Raw genomic sequence first — 19,128 nt, 5'->3', positions numbered from 1 at the left:
ACAGGGTCTCTAAGACAAAATATTTTTCAGCCTGACTGGATCATCTCTCCCAAGGTTCCTTCCAACTGCTACTGCTCTAGGAATGTTCTGATTTTAGCTGCAAATTAATTGCTCCTCCACTGGTACTAAATAAACACATTTGCACATACAGCCAATGGAGTTTTGCCATAAAAAATTATGTAAAAATTTTCATTAAATATTTGCATAAAATATATTAGTAAAATATTACGAGTAATAGTTTTTGCAATAGCTATTATTTTAGCCAGGTATTGCTGAAAATATCACCCAAAGACCTCTCCCTGGCCAGTGAATTCTCTACCTCCAGTCACCTGCCTCATCCAACAAATTGAGATACTGAAGTAACTCCTTCAAGAAAAGCTAATTATTCAGTTATTCTTGTACTTGCAGGATGCAATTCCTAGGTTGGCCTTGATCTCAAAGGTCTTTTCCAACCTGGTTAATTCTGAGAGCTCCTGCCACAGGTCAGTAATGCCCTTTTAAAAATCCACCCAGCCCCCAAATGCTCGAGCAGCACACCTGGTTCCAAACCCCTTTTCCCACTGCAATACCCACATGCATCATGCTCAGCTCAGCATCAATTATTTGTATTTAGGGATTTTTTTCCTTTTATTTGCACTGGTCAGCTGGTACAAACAAGTGAAGGCAGAGACAGTGTGATGCCCATTAAATAGTTTTTATTCTTTAGGACATGAATTGCATTCCCACTCATTTACAGTACTGTAAAGTGCAATGGTTTTCATCTCCCACCTGCGCACACTTTCAAGTATTTAAAATGCCCAGAAAAGAAAAAAAATGGTTTTGTTCCGTTTTTAATATTTTTTTTTCCTCTTTTCTTTTTTTTTTACAGCAGCTCAGTTATGGAGTTATTAATCTGGCAAAATAAACCCAGATGTGCCTACAGGATTGGGTCCTTCACTCCAAACCCCCAGACTGGGGGTCTCCTCCAACACCAACTGCCAGTGGAATGCATCTCCCAGCGTCCTTAATCCACCTCCTCGATGGTGGGGCCGGAGGAGGCTCCCCCGGAGGGAGGAGCTCCACCCCCAGGGAATCCTCCAGGCATCCCCCCGGGCATCCCTCCAGCGCTCTGGTACAGCTTGGTGATGATGGGGTTGCAAACCTTCTCCAGCTCCTTCTGCTGGTGCTCAAACTCCTCCTTCTCGGCCGTCTGCAAGGAGAGAAACGAGAGCTCAGCTGCTTCTGCTCGCTGGGCACAGCCCAGGGGGAAGCAGCACAGCCTGGGTTACACATTGCAACAATCCCCACCAGGGTTTGGCCCCAGCCCAGGGGGAAGCAGCACAGCCCGGGTTACACATTTCAATAATCTGGGTTTGGCCCCAGCCCAGGGGGCAGCAGCACAGCCTGGGTTACACATTTCAATAATCTGGGTTTGGCCCCAGCCCAGGAGGAAGCAGCACAGCCTGGGTTACACATTTCAATAATCTGGGCCAGGGTTTGGCCCCAGCCCAGGGGGCAGCAGCACAGCCTGGGTTACACATTTCAATAATCTGGGCCAGGGTTTGGCCCCAGCACCAAGCCAGACTTGCATCAGAGGCACAATTATATTATTCCTGCTTGGTTTGGGATCTCAACATTGCTCCTGAACATGATCCTGGGAGGGATTGGAACTCTCTGTGCTGCCCAGCTGTGGTCGCTCAGACATCCAAGGAAGGTACTTGGACCAACACCAGTCTTTCGACTTCTGGTGGAAACTACGAATGGCTTTGGAGTCTCTTTCATCACAGCAACCAGTGCCCCTGCAGCTCTCACTGCCCTGTGGAACCCAACATGCAACCTGACAAACCTGGTTCTTGTCCAGCCAGTTGATGATCTCATTGCATTTGTCCAGGATTTTCTGCTTGTCATCGTCAGAGATCTTGCCCTGGAGCTTCTCATCCTCCACGGTGGCTTTCATGTTGAAGGCGTAGGACTCCAGGGAGTTCTTGGAGGACACCTTATCCCTCTGCTTCTCATCCTCTGCCTTGTACTTCTCTGCCTCCTGCACCATCCTCTCAATGTCCTCCTTGCTCAGCCGGCCTGCAGAGAACACAGATCATGAGTTAGGACCTCCTTTGTTAGTGAATGATCTCCAATTCTCAAACATTACACAATTTAAAATCAATCTGGGAGGACAGAAGAGACCCACAACATGCCTTCTTAATAAATCATGATGTACCACACAACTTAAGGCTCACACGAACAGAAATCTGATTACATCACGTGCTGACAAACAGCAGGCAGAGTTTGACAAATCCAGGTTTAAGTGCCCTGCCACCCTCAGGACAGCAGATCCTCACCCTTGTCATTTGTGATGGTGATCTTGTTCTCCTTGCCAGTGCTCTTGTCCACAGCAGACACGTTCAGGATGCCGTTGGCATCGATGTCAAAGGTGACCTCGATCTGAGGGACCCCTCTGGGAGCAGGGGGAATGCCAGTCAGCTCAAACTTGCCCAGCAGGTTGTTGTCCTTAGTCATAGCACGCTCTCCTTCATACACCTAGGGAGAAAAACCATCACATTATGTCATTAAAGTCGTAATGGGTTAATTAATTACTGTCCTGAAGGGATGTGGTCGCTCAGACATCCAAGGAAGGAACTTGGACCAACACCAGTCTTTCGACTTCTGGTGGAAACTACGAATGGCTTTGGAGTCACTTTCATCACAGCAACCAGGAATTTACAAATTACAGGAATTCAGCACCTCTGGCCTATTACTTGAAATGTTAGCCAGTGAAAGCACTGACAGTGTGTTGTTTGCTGTCCTAGGGCTTTCTGCTCACCTGGATCAGCACTCCTGGCTGGTTGTCAGAGTAAGTTGTGAAGGTCTGGGTCTGCTTGGTGGGGATGGTGGTGTTGCGCTTGATCAGCACTGTCATGACCCCTCCAGCTGTCTCAATACCCAGGGACAGGGGAGTCACATCCAGCAGCAGCAGGTCCTGCACATTCTCAGACTTGTCTCCAGACAGGATGGCAGCCTGCACAGCTGAGGGGAGAGAGACACAGCATTAAAATCCTGAAAACCATCCCCTGTGAGCTGAGCTGATGCACAGAAACCCCTGCAAAAACATCCCCTGTGAGCTGTGCTGATGCACAAAAACCCCTGCAAAGACATCCCCTGTGAGCTGTGCTAATACACAGAGCTGCATTAAAACCCCTGCAGAACACCCCCTGTGAGCTGTGCAAATACACAGAGCTGCATTAAAACCCCTGCAGAACATCCCCTGTGAGCTGTGCAAATACACAGAGCTGCATTAAAACCCCTGCAGAACATCCCCTGTGAGCTGTGCAAATACACAGAGCTGCATTAAAACCCCTGCAGAACACCCCCTGTGAGCTGTGCAAATACACAGAGCTGCATTAAAACCCCTGCAGAACATCCCCTGTGAGCTGTGCTGGTGCACAGGGCTCGCTCAGACATCCAAGGAAGGTACTTGCACCATCACAAGCCTTTCGACTTCTGGTGGAAACTACGAATGGCTTTGGAATCTGATTCATCATTGCAAGTCCAAGGGGAACTCCTACAGGATTGAGGTGGGAAACCCAGGCCTACACCACTAAGTGCAGGGATTAATTACCTGCCCCGTAGGCCACAGCCTCATCAGGGTTGATGCTCTTGTTGAGCTCTTTGCCGTTGAAGAAGTCCTGCAGCAGCTTCTGGATCTTGGGGATGCGCGTGGAGCCCCCGACCAGCACGATGTCGTGGATCTGAGACTTGTCCAGCTTGGCGTCCCTCAGCGCCTTCTCCACGGGGTCCAGCGTGCCCCGGAACAGGTCGGCGTTGAGCTCCTCGAAGCGAGCCCTGGTGATGGAGGTGTAGAAGTCGATGCCCTCGTAGAGGGAGTCGATCTCGATGCTGGCCTGCGTGGAGGAGGACAGGGTGCGCTTGGCGCGCTCGCAGGCGGTGCGCAGGCGGCGCACGGCGCGCTTGTTCTCGCTGATGTCCTTCTTGTGCTTGCGCTTGAACTCGGCGATGAAGTGGTTCACCATGCGGTTGTCAAAGTCCTCCCCGCCCAGGTGGGTGTCCCCTGCTGTGGATTTCACCTCGAAGATGCCATCTTCGATGGTCAGGATGGACACATCAAAGGTGCCGCCACCCAGGTCAAAGATGAGGACGTTTCTCTCAGCGCCAACCTGCAGGAAACATTAAAGAAACACTTTCAGTGCTTAATTCCTACACTGAAATTCCTATACTGAAACCCTTCCTCACTAGCCAGACAGTGACCCTGGGGCAGTGTTCAGAGGTCCCAGCATGAGGGAAGAAAATTGACTCTGTATTTCAGAACAGTGATTTATTACTTTATGATATATGATATTTTATGATGTATTATTTTATTATATGTGTATGATACTTTATTATATATGAAAATAAAATTGTATGTTAAAACTACACTAAAATAATAAAGAAAATATTTCATCAGAAAGCTACTAAGGAATACAAAAGAATGACAATAAAATCTTGTGGCTGACCAAAAAGCCTTCCCCAGTGTAGTTCCCACTGATGGGTGCACAGCACACTCCACCCTGTCCAGAGTACAGGCTGCTGTGCTGCTCTGCTTCAAGACAGCTGGGCTGTGATTGGCCATTAATTAAAAACAACCACATGAGACCAATCAAAGACGCACCTGTTGCATTCCACAGCAACATATAATTATTATTTACACTTTGTTTCTGAGGCCTCTCAGCAAAAGGATTTTTCATAAAACACATCAGCAACAGGACCCCTCCATACCTTCTTGTCCAGCCCATAGGCAATGGCAGCTGCTGTGGGCTCGTTGATGATTCTCAGGACGTTGAGCCCTGCAATGGTTCCAGCATCTTTGGTGGCCTGGCGCTGGGAGTCGTTGAAATAGGCTGGGACAGTCACTACAGCATTGGTGACAGTCTGCAAACACAGCAAACGGCTCAGTCAGGGCTGGCAATGCTCACACACAACTGCTCACCACACCCCACTGCAGCCCCAGCCTCACCTTTCCGAGATAGGCCTCTGCAATTTCCTTCATTTTGGTTAAAACCATGGAGGAGATTTCTTCTGGGTAGAAACTCTTGGTCTCGCCTTTGTACTCGACCTGCACCTTGGGCCTGCCAGCATCGTTCACCACAGTGAAGGGCCAGTGCTTCATGTCCGACTGCACCACGGAGTCATCGAACCTGCGCCCGATCAACCGCTTGGCATCTGGAAAACAACATTTAAATACGTTAATAATGGTCATTTCTAATTAAAACCCTAATATTCTTACTAAATATGTGCAAAATCCTAGATCACCATCCTTAGCATTATTACTTCCCTGTTAAGACTCAGCTACAAACACTGAATTTTATTTCTTTTACATGCATAAATTCAATGCTATTACCTCTAAAATACTGTAAATGCTGAGCCATAAACCAGATTGAAACAACTGGTTAAGATTACTCAAGACTAACTACCCTGAAAAACCCAACTACAGGGCAAATATTTTCCTCACCTCTAACAAATTTTAGCTTTTAATATCACAACTTTATTCTGGCTGCAAGTAATTCAAATACATAACCTTACTCTTAGTAATTCACTAAAAAAATTGATTTTTTTTCTAATAATTATTTTTTTCAGGATAAAATATCTTTAACCAGAAAATAATGTGCCAATCCTGCAGCCTCACCAAAGACTGTGTTGGTTGGGTTCATGGCCACCTGGTTCTTGGCAGCATCACCGATGAGCCTCTCTGTGTCTGTGAAGGCCACGTAGCTCGGCGTGGTGCGGTTGCCCTGGTCGTTGGCAATGATCTCCACCTTCCCATGCTGGAACACGCCAACACAGGAATAGGTGGTGCCAAGATCAATCCCGACAGCTGGTCCCTTCGACATCTTGTCTGAAAAAGCAGGAAAAAGAAGAATAGTTTAGTTAAAAGTGAAGTTGAAACTTGACCAGAGAAATTGTCTTTTTTATAATGTTTAAGGGCAGGATAGATGGGGATAAAATAAAAGGTAAGGTAAGAGTATTTTAATTAAAAGTGAAGCTAATATAGCTTGTATAGAAAAATTGTGGCAATTTTTTTTTTTTTTTTTTTAATGCTTAAGGGCAGGCTGGTGGGGTTGAGAGCAGCCTGTTCTAGTGGACTGTGACCCATTGCAAGGGGCTGTAACCGGATCCTTTCCGGTCTGACCCGTTTTGAGCTCCGGGTGATACCGGAACTGCAGCCCCGTTATCCCACGTGGGCCCAGCCGCGCACACCGGGTGCATTCCCCGCCTCCGCCGCTTGGCGTCCCCCGCACCACGTGACGAGAGACTCCAACTCCCAGCGTGCCCCGCGCCGCCCGCGCAACGTGACGGTGGCGACGGGGCGTGTCCAAGGGCTGCCGGGAAATGGAGTCCCCGCCGGGCGGGCCGCGTGTGCCAGCACAGCCGCAGCCCCATGAGACACCGACCCCCCCTTGGAGCCGTCCCCTCCGGATCCCACACGTGGCCGTTCTCCACCCCCGGGCGCTGCAGCACCCGCTATGCCCCGGCACCGCCCCAGGCCGCCCCCCAGCGAGGTAAGATGGGCGCTGCGGCTCCCGGAGCCCTCCCCTTTTCTCCCCTCCCCCGTCTCAGCAGAACCTAAAAGGATGGGGGGGGGCGGGGGGAAATAAAGCGGAGTCCCCGCTCCTCCCCCTCCCGCGGCAAACCGCATTAAAGAGATAAACGTGGAAAGAGCAGGATTTAAAAAAAAAAAAACCCAGCAGCCCAAAATAGGTCAGTAGTCGCTATTCCCTCCCTATCCCCGCAGCACAACGGTTCCTGAGGACATAAAATCGCCCGGGAGGGCCCTCCGCCGTTTCCAGGGCACCCCAAAGTTGCCTCCGGCACCCGCCCTACGCCATCCGAAGGCAACCGCGTCCCCGCTCGCCCCTCCCGTGCCGCGTGGTGCCCCCCCAGCCCCGTTACCCGCAGTCCGGCCCGGTCTCTCGTTCACACACTGGGCAGCCTTTTAGCTTGGCTCCGGCTCGCTCAATGCCCCGCGACCGCCGCGCTGCCTTTTTATACCCGCCCAGAACCTTCCAGAAGGCCACGCCTCCCTCGCGCGGCTCTGACCAATCAGCGCGTGGATCCCTCCCCTCTGCCCGTCAGTGATTGGTCTCTGTCGCGCGTGACGCGCGCCGGAAGGGGGCGTTGCGCGCCGGCCGGCCCCGCGTTCTCGAACCTTCATGCGCTTTCCCCGCGCCCCCCCAAACCCCGCGGTGGGCGCGCCTTTCCTCGCACTTTGACCAATCAGAGCCCACATTGCTGGTGACGACACAAGCGGAAGGCGTGGTGCGGGGAGCTGGCGGGCTTTTCAGCCAATCGCCGCGCGGCGCGCCAGGTCTTTATTTGCATATTTCGCAATGGGGCAGGAGGAGCCAATCGGCGCGCGGGAATGGTGGGTGATTTGCATAGAGGGCGGTGGGGAAGGAGAGCGGCGGGGAAGGGGAAGCGCAAGATGGCGGCGCCATGAGGGGCGAGCCTGGGCGCAGCCCCCAGGATCCCCCTGTGCCCGATGAGGTCCCTCCTTCCCCTCAGGAACGGCGGCGTTCCCCGATCTCGTAGCCGCAGCTATCGCCGGGCGTTTCCCGCAGCGTGTGCTCAGCAAATCCCCTGAGTACAATAATCTGCGTCCTCCATGTTCCCTCCTGCACGGCACAGGCGTTCCCCGCTTCACCCCGCGGGCTTTCTCCCAGAGGAAGCCGTGTTTGGGGTGTTTTAGCCACTGGAGCTGCTTATTCCACAGAGAGAAAGCCATTTCAGCATCTCCACGTTTTATAATTAGTCCTAAATATTCCCATCCATCAGGAACCTGAGTCCAGGCCCAGGACAGGCTGTCACCCCTTGGCGTGTGGGTAACGCAGCTCCCAGCATGAATTAATTTATTTGTGAGAGGAACAGTGGATTTGTCTTTCCCAACAAGCTGTGGGTCTGCTGAGAGATAAAACCAGCACTGGGAGAGAAAGGAAACAATGGGAAGGATTCCACTGAGTGATGAATGCAAAAAGACATTTGCTTGTACAAATAAACTGTAGGTTTGCTGCTAAATTAATTTGGACATTGAAAGGTGAAAGAAACAACGGGGAAGAAAAACCCCTAAATTCAGTAAGAATTGAAAATTAAAAGGGTTATGTGTTAGAGGGGAATTTTTGGGATCAGGGAATCTGAACCTCTCAAGTTCCTCAGAATTGGGGAAAGAGAGAAGGGAAATGTGGCTGGGAATTGGGATAAAAAGGAGGCTGAGTCCTCCAAAAATTGGAGAGACCCCAGGGGATGCCCCATGGCCTCTGCCTTGATTGGAATAAAGTCCCAGGACTGCTCTGTCTCCTTTTTGGACATCAATCTCTGGTGTTTGTGGATTAATTTTCCTGACATTTGGGAGGGGAAATGGTGGAAAACCGAGGGTTTTGGTGTCCCTGGGGATGAGGGGAGCGGGGCAGAGGTCGGGAATCACCTGAGGTCACGCTCAGGGCTGTGACTACATCCAATATTTACAGGGAATAAAGGCCAGGGAGGCTCTGGGAGCAGGGAACACAAACACCGAGTCCTGGCCAGGCTCTGGCACAGGGGAAAACAGGCAAGGCAGAGTGAGAAACAGCTGCTCACTTTTCATAGGCTAGGAAGGATTATTAACCCTTATCAAAAATACAACACAAGACTGAATAGAGAACAAAGGTTACCTTTTCTGAATAGAGAAAAAAGGTGCCAGGAGCAAAAGATTTTCCCTGCCATGTGCTCAGCCCCCTCACAATGGAGGTTTTACCCTTTTTAACCCTTTAACCCCTCCCAAAGTTGTGTCTTCGCTGTCCAGTGGTGGAGATCTCTTCCTCAAAAGGGGTAAAAGAAAAGAGAGATCTCTTCCATGAAAAGGGGTAAAAACAGCACAAAAAAAGCATTTCAGGTTCTCCCAGATTAACTTTAGACAAAAATGCTCTTGGTAACACTTAAAAACCCAGCGCAGGAGCAGATCCCTCAGCCTGCTCCCTGTGTGTGTCTGTGATAATTCCTGTGTGCAAGCCACATCCTGAGATAAGGGTGGCAACGTCCCTTTTCCTGGGCACTTTGGGGTGACAAAACGAGGGGATGTGACGCAGTGCCCTGGCTCAGTGGTGCCCCAGAGCCAGCCCACAGAACCAGTCCCACAGCAGGAGCAGTGCTGGCCCCGCAGGGACGCTGCTGTCCTGCCAGTTTGTGCCTCCTGCTCCTGCTCAGGGCTGAAATTGGAGCTGGGATTTTGGGGTGGCATCCAAGGGAAGGGTTTGGAGCTGGGATTTTGGGGTGGCATCCAAGGGAAGGGTTTGGAGCTGGGATTTTGGGGTGGCATCCAAGGGAAGGGTTTGGAGCTGGGATTTTGGGGTGGCATCCAAGGGAAGGGTTTGGAGCTGGGATTTTGGGGTGGCATCCAAGGGAAGGGTTTGGAGCTGGGATTTGGTGCAGAAGGGTAAGGGGCTCTGTGTCATGGAGCACCAGCTGTGCCTCCTGAGGTGAAGGCAGCTGCACCTGGCCAGGTGAGGTGTGCAAAGCACACTCCACCCTGTCCAGAGTACACCTTGCCCTGCTGTTCTGCTCCAGGGTTACTCCAGAGATGCTCCTCACTGTAATTCCCACTAAGCAAAGTGGTAAAGTGTGCAAAGCACACTGCACCCTGTCCATAGTACAGCCTGCTGTGCTGCTCTGCTCCAGGGTTACTCCAGAGATGCTCCTCAGTGTAACTCCCACTGAGCAAAGCTGAGCTGGGATTTTGGGGTGGCATCCAAGAGGTGGCTTTGGAGCTGAAATTGGGGTGCAGAAGGTTAAAGGCAGGGCAGGGGAAGGGGCTCTGTGTCATGGAGCACCAGCTGTGCCTCCTGAGGTAAGGTGTGCAAAGCACACTTCTCCCTGTCCATAGTACAGCCCGCTGTTCTGCTCTGCTCAAAAATTACTCCAGAGATGCTCCTCTGTAATTCCCACTGAGGTGTGCAAAGCACACTCCCCCCTGTCCATAATACAGCCTGCTGTGCTGTTCTGCTCCAAAGTTACTCCAGAGATGCTCCTCAGTGTAATTCGCACTCAGGTGTGCAAAGCACACTCCCCCTGTCCAGAGTACAGCCTGCTGGGGTGCTCTGCTCCAAAATTACTCCAGAGATGCTCCTCAGTGTAACTCCCACTGAGGTGTGCAAAGCACACTCTTCCCTGTCCATAATACAGGCTGCTGTGCTGCTCTGCTCCAGGGTTACTCCAGAGATGCTCCTCAGTGTAACTCCCGCCGAGCCCAGCGCAGCACCCCTGCCGTTGGCCTTTGGGGCGGTTTTTTGGGGTTGATTTTTTTAGAAGCGCGGGGGAATTGCGGTGGCACCTCAGAAGAGCAGCCGGGGATGCCCCAGTGACGCTGGGATGAGCGGGCACCCGGGGGGAGGCGGTGAAACTGCGGTGAGTCAGCGCAGGGAGGAGGCCGGTTTGGAAATGACTCATCCCGTCAGAAATTAGAGGCCGTTAAACTGGACAAAAGGAGCTCGTTTGCTTGATATCACATCCATTAAAGCTTGGCAGGCTGAAGTATTTCCTTTAAGGATTCAGTGTGGAGATGGTTTTGGTTTGTTTTTTTTTTTTATTATTAATTATGGATTGAAACGTTATTTTGGGGAGTGAATTTGGTGTATCGAGGATCTAGCACTGCTTCTCCTTTCAGCGTTTGAAGCAGAATGGGAGGAGAAGGGAGATGATCAAAGGCATTCCTGCTGCTCACCACAGCAGCACTTACATTTATATAACTCTTGCATCCGCTGAAGTTTGAAAATCCCCCATTTCCAAGGCCCTCCCTTCCCTTTCCCAAGGGGTTCCCCCCTCTCAGCGTGTCAGGACAAACTGCTCCGGGTTAAAAATAACCCCAAATTCCCGATCCTCTACAGAAGTCCGCAACTGCACAGCTCCTCTCTGAACTCACCGGGGTTTTTAATGTCACCAGGAGCAGATTTGCACTTGAATTAGGGACAGACAGGCCACACCTGCGAGACCGCTGTGTTGTCACCCGCTTTTGTTTTAAACACTGATTACGTTGCGTTAATTTTTGCAATAATTTCACGAGGAGGATTGTCGATGTCTGGACAGCTCTGCGAACACCCTGGGGGAAGAGAAGGCTGAGAGAGAACCAAGCACGGCCCCTTCAGCTCCCCTGAATCCCACCCGCGCTGCCTGCATTGCTGTGAGCTGCCCCCCCCGGCTTTACCTGCGGAGATCCGGACGGGCCGAGCACAGCTCAAGGTGTCCTGCTCACCTCGGGGCCGGCTCAGCAGGAAGGTCACGGCAGGGCGAGGCTGAAACCACCAGGGGTTGTTGTGCTGGCATTATTTATTTACCAGGGTGGCTTCCAGAATATCCCAGAACCTCAAATATCCCGAATATCCCGAATATCCCGAATATTATTTATTTACCAGGGTGGCTTCCAGCGCCTGCATCCTCAGCCAAAATATCCCAGAACCCCAAATATCCCGAATATCCCGAATATCCCGAATATTATTTATTTACCAGGGTGGCTTCCAGCACCTGCATCCTCAGCCAGAATATCCCAGAACCTCAAATATCCCGAATATCCCGAATATCCCGAATATATATATAATATATATAAATAAATAAATAATTTATTTACCAGGTTGACTTCCAGCTGCATCCTCAGCCAAAATATCCCTCAAATATCCCGAATATATATATAAAAATATATATAAATAAATAATTTATTTACCAGGTTGGCTTCCAGCACCTGCATCCTCAGCCAGAATATCCCTCAAATATCCCGAATATCCCAAATATATATATAAATGTATATATAATATAAATAAATAAATTATTTATTTATTTACCAGGGTGGCTTCCAGCACCTGCATCCTCAGCCAGAATATCCCAGAACCTCAAATATCCTGAATATCCCGAATATCCCGAATATATATATAATATATATAAATAAATAAATAATTTATTTACCAGGTTGGCTTCCAGCACCTGCATCCTCAGCCAGAATATCCCTCAAATATCCCGAATATCCCGAATATATATATAATATATATAAATAAATAATTTATTTACCAGGTTGGCTTCCAGCTGCATCCTCAGCCAAAATATCCCTCAAATATCCCGAATATCCCGAATATATATATAAATATATATATATAATATATATAAATAAATAAATAATTTATTTACCAGGTTGGCTTCCAGCACCTGCATCCTCAGCCAGAATATCCCAGAACCTCAAATATCCCGAATATACCCAGATATACCCAAATATCCGGGGTTTATCCCCAAATAAAACCACATTTGCCTCCATGCATCACCCAGGCTTTCACATCTTTTGTGAAATGTCACCTCATTTAGACTGAAAAGTACCCAGGAAAAAAAGCCCAGCTTCCCCACGCTTCCCATGCAAATGTGCACATAGGCCTGCTTAGCTTAGCTTAAAAATGGTATTTTTAACTCCAGCCTTTTTTATTTTCCCCCTTTGGATTCAGCTTGACAGCATGAAACCCATCACACCCCAGAAAATGGTACAAGTTGAGTTGAGCTGCAGCACTTCAGCTGCAGCACCTTTATTTATAAAACAACCGACCAAAAACAAAACCAAAAAAATTATTAAATCATTGATTCAAAGGAATCAATAATAAATATTTGCTTTCCTCTGAGTTGTTCAGACACAGTACAAGTACACCAATCGCAGCAGGTAGCAGAGATGGAAGCTTGGTTTAGCTGCTGAGAAACAAAAAGCTACATAACATTAAATGTAGGCATTTAATCACACAATTCATTAATAGCTGGTATATGACAGTAAATGCTTTAATACACTATTTTACAAAACAAGGTTTGGCTTGTTTGCTTCCCTAGTGCAACTCCTGGTGGGCTGGGGCTTGGAAAATGGAATAACTTTGGAATGATCCCTTTGGTGAGGAACTGTTCCCTTCCCTGTCAGTCACTGATGTGTGGGCTGAGGCTGACACCTGGACACCTCCTGCATCCCCACAAGCCCAGAGTGACAGCGAAAAAGGAAAGCAAATAGTAAAGGAATAGTTGTTTTGGGGGCATTGAATAGGTGGGGGGCAATAGTAGATTTAAGGGCATTTGTGTTAACTTTTCACCCTTTAGATGGGGGGCAATATTAGCTTTACGGGCATTTTGTGTTAACTTTTCACCCTTTAGATGGGGGGCAATAGTAGATTTAAGGGCATTTTGTGTTAACTTTTCATCCTTTAGACTGAGGGGCAATAGTAGCTTTAAGGGCATTTTGTGTTAACTTTTCACCCTTTAGATTGAGGGGCAATAGTAGATTTAAGGGCATTTTGTGTTAACTTTTCACCCTTTAGATTGAGGGGCAATAGTAGATTCAAGGGCATTTTGTGTTAACTTTTCACCCTTTAGATTGAGGGGCAGTAGTAGATTTAAGGGCATTTTGTGTTAACTTTTCACCCTTTAGACTGAGGGGCAATAGTAGCTTTAAGGGCATTTTGTGTTAACTTTTCACCCTTTAGATTGAGGGGCAATAGTAGATTTAAGGGCATTTTGTGTTAACTTTTCACCCTTTAGATGGGGGGCAATAGTAGATTTAAGGGCATTTGTGTTAACTTTTCATCCTTTAGACTGAGGGGCAATAGTAGCTTTAAGGGCATTTTGTGTTAACTTTTCACCCTTTAGAGATTGAGGGGCAATAGTAGATTTAAGGGCATTTTGTGTTAACTTTTCACCCTTTAGAGATTGAGGGGCAATAGTAGATTTAAGGGCATTTTGTGTTAACCTTTCACCCTTTAGACTGGGGGGCAATAGTAGATTTAAGGGCATTTTGTGTTAACCTTTCACCCTTTAGACTGGGGGGCAATAGTAGATTTAAGGGCATTTTGTGTTAACCTTTCACACAAACTATTTTATGCTGTAAAAAGAACAGAAACAGCCTCAGCACCCTAAGGAGGGATGCTAGCCCTCGTTTAGAAGCTATTCAAACAGCAAAGTATAAAATTATTTGAAAAAGCAATTTCAAGAATTTCATCCATCCCATGGCCTGGGAATTCTGAGCCAACAGGGCCTGGAGCAGCCAGGATGGATCCCCCAGCGCAGGATTCAGGCACTGCCCAAGCCCCCAGAGCTCTCAGCACGAGGTTCCACAGCAGCAGGGGCTGCCAGGGCTGCCCAAGGGCTCCAGGAATTCCTGCCAGGGCGGATTCTGCTCCCTGCAGGCTGCAGAGGCTCCATCCAGAGCAGGATTCAGGCACTGCCCCTGTGCCTGACCCTCCCCAAGCCCCCAGAGCTCTCAGCAGGAATTCCACAGCAGCAGGGGCTGCCAGGGCTGCCCAAGGGCTCCAGGAATTCCTGCCAGGGTGGATTCTGCTCCCTGCAGGCTGCAGAGGCTCCTCTCTGCTCACTGCCAGCCCGGGCTGGGATCAAGGCTGCCCCTTGGGCTCCCAGGCTGTTGGGGCTGCCGGGCTGGGTTTGTGCTGAGCAGCTCCTGGGGGCTCAGGGAGAGCCCTCCTGGGCCTCTGTGCTCAGGGTGAGGATGCTCAGGTGGGGGAATGTCCCCTTTGCTGGCAGAGTGGCCGAATTGTTCTTTGTCTGCTTAAAAAGGCAAAAAGCCCAGAAGTTTCTGTCTCGTTTTGGTACAGAGACGCCTCATAGGAGCTTTTGGACTTTACCTGAAAGCTGGGGCTGGCTGAGTGGACAGAGGCCAAGAGGTCTGGCCTGGGTAATTCACTAGAAAAAGAAGAGAAAGAGAACTAGAAAGAGAAGAGAACTAGAAATAGAAGAGAACTAGAAATAGAGGAGAACTAGAAAGAGAAGAGAACTAGAAAAATAAGAGAACTAGAAAAAGAAGAGAACTAGAAAGAGAAGAGAACTAGAAATAGAGGAGAACTAGAAAGAGAAGAGAACTAGAAAAATAAGAGAACTAGAAAAAGAAGAGAACTAGAAAGAGAAGAGAACTAGAAATAGAGGAGAACTAGAAAGAGAAGAGAACTAGAAATAGAGAAGCGAACTAGAAAGAGAAGAGAACTAGAAATAGAGGAGAACTAGAAAGAGAAGAGAACTAGAAAAAGAAGAGAACTAGAAATAGAGGAGAACTAGAAAGAGAACTAGAAATAGAGAACTAGAAAAAGAAGAGAACCCCGTTTTGTGGGAGGTTTTAGCAGGAGCCAGAGCCTCTTGCCCTTGGCTCGTTTTTTCTCTGTAAGAGCTTTGTTATTTTGCCTTTTATTAAATATTTTTCTGTTTCCAGCCCTACCACAGAAGCCATCCTGCTGATTTGGTGCCGTTTGGGGTGGCTGGGCTATCTCAGGTGTGATAAGTTCTCTGATAAAACCTGGCTGAAGGAGAAGCCACCGCTGAGGCGCAGCACAGGGAATGTTCAGCACTGTGAGCACCCACAGAACAACCCCCAGGCTCCTCTCACCATCCTGTGCCTCCTTTTGGCATTTTCCCAGCTCTGGAGTGGCCCAGGAGTGCTTTGAAGCACCTGAACCTTCAGGGCTCAGGGGAAAACCAAGTGCAGAGGGATCCCAGAGCTGCTGCTTCCCACCCAGCTGGGCCAGGATGGAATCCAGGACAGAGGATCCACCCCCAGCAGGAGCAGCTTGTCAAAACCCTCATGCCAGGGCTTATTGAAACTGGGATGGTTTTCCCTGCACAGCACCGGGAATTTGTCCTGCCAAGGGTTAAATCTGGGGTAGAGAAAGCAGTGGGATTTTGAGGGACTGCTCCTAGGAAGGGGAGTTCTCACATAGTGCAGGGCAAGTTTGGCAACTCTTTCCCATGTGGAAATAGCCCAAGCAGGGCTTGGCTTTGATCAGGTTGTCAAAGGAGTATAGAAATTAGAAGTATAGAAATTAGAAGTACAGAAATTGGAAATTCTGGGTCTCAGTCAGAAAAGGAGATTAATGACAATCCTGGAGTGAGAGAATTACAGATCTGTGGTTCTTCTGTGCTCAGCCATCTTCTGTAGGCTCTTTCCACAAATTGGAGAAACCCTTTCCTTCCCTCCAGAGGGGTAAAAAAACCCAAACACCCTAAATTTTGAAACAGAAAATCACCAGTCCAGGGATACAGGAACCTAGAACCTACAAGCTCAGTGTCTTGTGTGTAGCAGTGCTCAGAGCCAAGTCCTTCAGAGGGAAATCAGTGACAGAATTCTGCATCTGCCCCTACCTCCCATCCTTCCCTAACTTCATATTCTGTGGAAATGCTTAACCTGGTTGCTCACAAAAAATAGTTTTTACAATTCTTGCCATTTTTTAAGAGTCTTGCTAAAGGTTTGAGCCTCAGCCCTGGCCCAGCATTTGGTGTAGAAGTGGGAGAGCTCACACAAGGGTGTCCTGATGGGAGCAGCATTTTGTGCTTGTTTACCTGTCCCAGGTGTGTTTCCTCAGCCAGGGAACCCTGCAGGCCTTCCCTGGGCTCAGCTGCTGCTCCCTTGGTCTGGCTGAGACCTTTCCCTAAGGCTTCTCCAGCCCAAACCTGGCCTCTCCTGCAGCTGGCAGCGACTGGGGGCTCTTCCCAAGGCTCCATCCAGGCTTTCTGGTCCCTTGGTGCCCCCCCTGTGGGCACTGCCTCCCTGCTGGGTTCAGTGCCCAGTTCTCCTCTCTCTGAGGCTCACAGGGGCTCTCGTGGCCCTGCAGGGCTGCCCCTGGAAGCAGAGTCAGGCTCCTGGCCCGAAGTTTATTCTGGCAGTTCAAGCACCTCTGTTTTCTTGGCAGAAAAGGTCCTTTGTCTTTAGTGGAGTTTAGTTCAGACACCTTAATGCTTCATCTCTTGTCCTTTGGGAGTGATCCTTTCATTTCCACTTCAGTTAAAGCCTCCAGTATTGCACTGAATGCAGAAAATGTGGAGCACCTGGCTGGACACCCTCAGCCTCAACATCTTCCCTTAAGACAGCACATTTTTGAGAAAGGTCCCCAAACCCAGTCCAAGAGACTTCTCCCTGCCCACAGAACCTCTCTGGAATATTAGGCATCTTTAAGTCTTTGCTGATCCCTTTTAAAAAATCCTGAGGTTTGGCTTCTTTTCACTCACACAGTTTCACTCGGCAGCACAGCTTTGCTGCCGTAGGGTTTTAATGCTCATTTTTAAAGGGAAAAAAACCAACAAAAAAAATATAATTTAAAAAGAAGCTCCCTTTCCCCTCCAATATTCTTTCTTAAGATCTTTCTTAAATCTTTCTGTATCAGAATCAGAGGGTTGGCTTCTTTTCACTCACAGTTTCACTCGACAGCACAGCTTTGTTGCTGTAGGGTTTTAATGCTCAGTGTTCCATTTTCAAAGGGAGAAAAACAACAACAACAAAATTTAAAAATAAGAACCCTTTTCCCTCCAATAATTTTTTTTTAAGATCTTTCTTAAATGTTTATCAGAATCAGAGGGTTGGCTTCTTTTCACTCACACAGTTTCACTCGGCAGCACAGCTTTGCTGCCGTGGGGTTTTAATGCTCATTTTTAAAGGGAAAAAAACAACAAAAAATATAATTTAAAAAGAAGCTCTCTTTTTTTCCTTAAGATCTTTCTCAAATCTTTCAGTGTCAGAATCAGAAGGGTCTGAACCTCGGTGATGCTCAGAAAGGAGTGGGAGGGTTCTGGCGCTGTGAACAGTCCCGAGTGATCCCGATGGAGCTGCCAGGAGCAGCCCTCGCTATCCTAGCGCTGCTGAGCGGCCGGTGCTGTGACAATTGAGGCATTTCCCCGGTGCTGTGACGATTGAGGGATTTCCCCGGTGCTGTGGCACTGTTCGCATTTCCCCGGTGCTGTGGCAATGTTCGCATTTCCCCGGTGCTGTGGCAATGTCTGAATTTCCCCGGTGCTGTGGCAATGATGTTCGCATTTCCCCGGTGCTGTGACAATGATGTTCGCATTTCCCCGGTGCCGTGGCAATGTCCGCATTTCCCCGGTGCTGTGACAATGATGTTCGCATTTCCCCGGTGCTGTGACAATGATGTTCGGCCTTTCCCGGGTGCTGTGACAATGTTCGCATTTCCCGGGTGCTGTGACAATGTCTGAATTTCCCCGGTGCTGTGACAATGATGTCCGCATTTCCCCGGTGCTGTGACAATATTGGCATTTCCCCGGTGCTGTGGCAATGATGTTCGCATTTCCCGGGTGCTGTGACAATGTCTGAATTTCCCCGGTGCTGTGACAATGATGTCCGCATTTCCCCGGTGCTGTGACAATATTGGCATTTCCCCGGTGCTGTGGCAATGATGTTCGCATTTCCCGGGTGCTGTGACAATGTCTGAATTTCCCCGGTGCCGTGGCACTGTTCGGCCTTTCCCCGGTGCTGTGCGAGCGGCGCTGCGGGGCACGGACGCTCCGGGGATGCTCACACGGTTTGGAACGCGCGGCTCTGCGCGGGCACCATCGCGGCCGGCACTGCCACCTTCACCAGGTGGTTGTAATCGGCTTTTTTGGGTTCCTCTTTCCTGTCCAGCTGCCGCTGGCTGTACTGGGGCGGGGTGAGGTGAGGAGTGGCTTCGGTGGACAAAGTCCGCTGGCTGCGGGAGGCACTGTTGGCTGTGGACCGGGTGGAGGAGGAACCCGAGCGGGAGCTGCGGGAGCCCGAGGAGGAGGAGCTGGGTTTGACGAGATGAGCCTTGGGTGCCTCGGCGTCTTCCCTGCGAGGGAGCACAGCACAAACGGGGGTCAAACGGTGTGGGAATGGCCCCGAGTGCGGGAAAAACGGGGAAAGGATGGGAGGAAGAAGAGGAAAAGGAAGGGGGAGAAGAGGAAAAAGAAGGGGGAAAGCAGAGGAGAAAGAAGAGGAAAAAGATGGGGGAAAGAAGGGGAAAAAGGAAGGGGGGAGAAGAGGAAAAAGAAGGGGGAAAGCAGAGGAGAAAGAAGAGGAGAAAGAAGAGGAAAAAGAAGGGGGAAAGCAGAGGAGAAAGAAGAGGAGAAAGATGGGGGAAAGAAGAGGAAAAAGGAAGGGGGGAGAAGAGGAAAAAGAAGGGAGGAAGAAGAGGAGAAAGAAGAGGAAAAAGAAGAGGGAAGGCAGAGGAGAAAGAAGAGGAAAAAGAAGGGGGAAAGAAGAGGGAAAAGGAAGGGGGAAGAAGAGGAAAAAGAAGGGGGAAAGAAGAGGAAAAAGGAAGGGGGGAGAAGAGGAAAAGGAAGGGAGGAAGAAGAGGAGAAAGAAGAGGAAAAAGAAGGGGG

At 49.3% G+C, this 19,128-nt stretch overlaps 2 protein-coding genes and 3 non-coding genes across 7 annotated transcripts in view; all 5 read right to left on the bottom strand.

Annotated features, from left to right (window-relative positions):
• Positions 1-675: 675 nt before the first annotated feature.
• Positions 676-7,077, bottom strand: HSPA8 (heat shock protein family A (Hsp70) member 8). The gene is made up of 9 exons (XM_071449857.1): positions 6,922-7,077; positions 5,657-5,866; positions 4,988-5,193; positions 4,750-4,902; positions 3,596-4,151; positions 2,801-3,003; positions 2,319-2,517; positions 1,826-2,058; positions 676-1,189 (listed from the first exon to the last, which is right to left on the bottom strand). The coding sequence occupies exons 2-9, from the start codon at positions 5,859-5,861 to the stop codon at positions 1,004-1,006; spliced, it is 1,941 nt and encodes a 646-aa protein (XP_071305958.1). The 5' UTR covers positions 5,862-5,866; positions 6,922-7,077; the 3' UTR covers positions 676-1,003.
• Positions 1,673-1,769, bottom strand: LOC139601109 (small nucleolar RNA SNORD14). Its single transcript, XR_011682794.1, has one exon. It is a non-coding gene; the product is annotated as a small nucleolar RNA SNORD14 (small nucleolar RNA).
• On the bottom strand, positions 2,593-2,689 carry LOC139601110 (small nucleolar RNA SNORD14). The gene has a single exon (XR_011682795.1). It is a non-coding gene; the product is annotated as a small nucleolar RNA SNORD14 (small nucleolar RNA).
• LOC139601108 (small nucleolar RNA SNORD14) lies at positions 3,427-3,523 on the bottom strand. The gene has a single exon (XR_011682793.1). It is a non-coding gene; the product is annotated as a small nucleolar RNA SNORD14 (small nucleolar RNA).
• Positions 7,078-12,519: 5,442 nt separating the features above from the next.
• The window catches only part of CLMP (CXADR like membrane protein), a 65,718-nt gene continuing 59,109 nt past the window's right edge, over positions 12,520-19,128 (bottom strand). For 2 of the 3 annotated variants that reach the window (XM_071449476.1, XM_071449475.1), the window contains one exon: positions 12,520-18,596. In XM_071449476.1, the coding sequence (XP_071305577.1) occupies positions 18,305-18,596 (292 nt within the window). In that variant the 3' untranslated portion in view covers positions 12,520-18,304. The remainder of the gene's footprint in view (positions 18,597-19,128) is intronic. The other variant, XR_011682707.1, reaches the window with a different exon arrangement.

The sequence above is a fragment of the Agelaius tricolor genome, unplaced genomic scaffold (genome assembly GCF_023055355.1).
Source record: "Agelaius tricolor isolate 1412-34295 unplaced genomic scaffold, bAgeTri1.0.p SCAF_29, whole genome shotgun sequence".
NCBI classification, from domain to species: Eukaryota; Metazoa; Chordata; class Aves; order Passeriformes; family Icteridae; genus Agelaius; species Agelaius tricolor.
Note: the sequence above shows the minus strand (reverse complement) of the source record. Positions and strands in the feature narration are given on the sequence as shown.

What these genes read in the sequence shown, in the direction of transcription:
- HSPA8 (XM_071449857.1), bottom strand. Translation starts at nt 5,861, where the DNA reads ATGTCGAAGGGACCAGCTGTCGGGATTGATCTTGGCACCACCTATTCC. An exon ending in CCCAACCAACACAGTCTTTG is followed by an intron (nt 5,194 to 5,656) that starts GTGAGGCTGCAG and finishes GTTGTTTTCCAG; the next exon opens with ATGCCAAGCGGTTGATCGGG. An exon ending in CAGAGGCCTATCTCGGAAAG is followed by an intron (nt 4,903 to 4,987) that starts GTGAGGCTGGGG and finishes CTGTGTTTGCAG; the next exon opens with ACTGTCACCAATGCTGTAGT.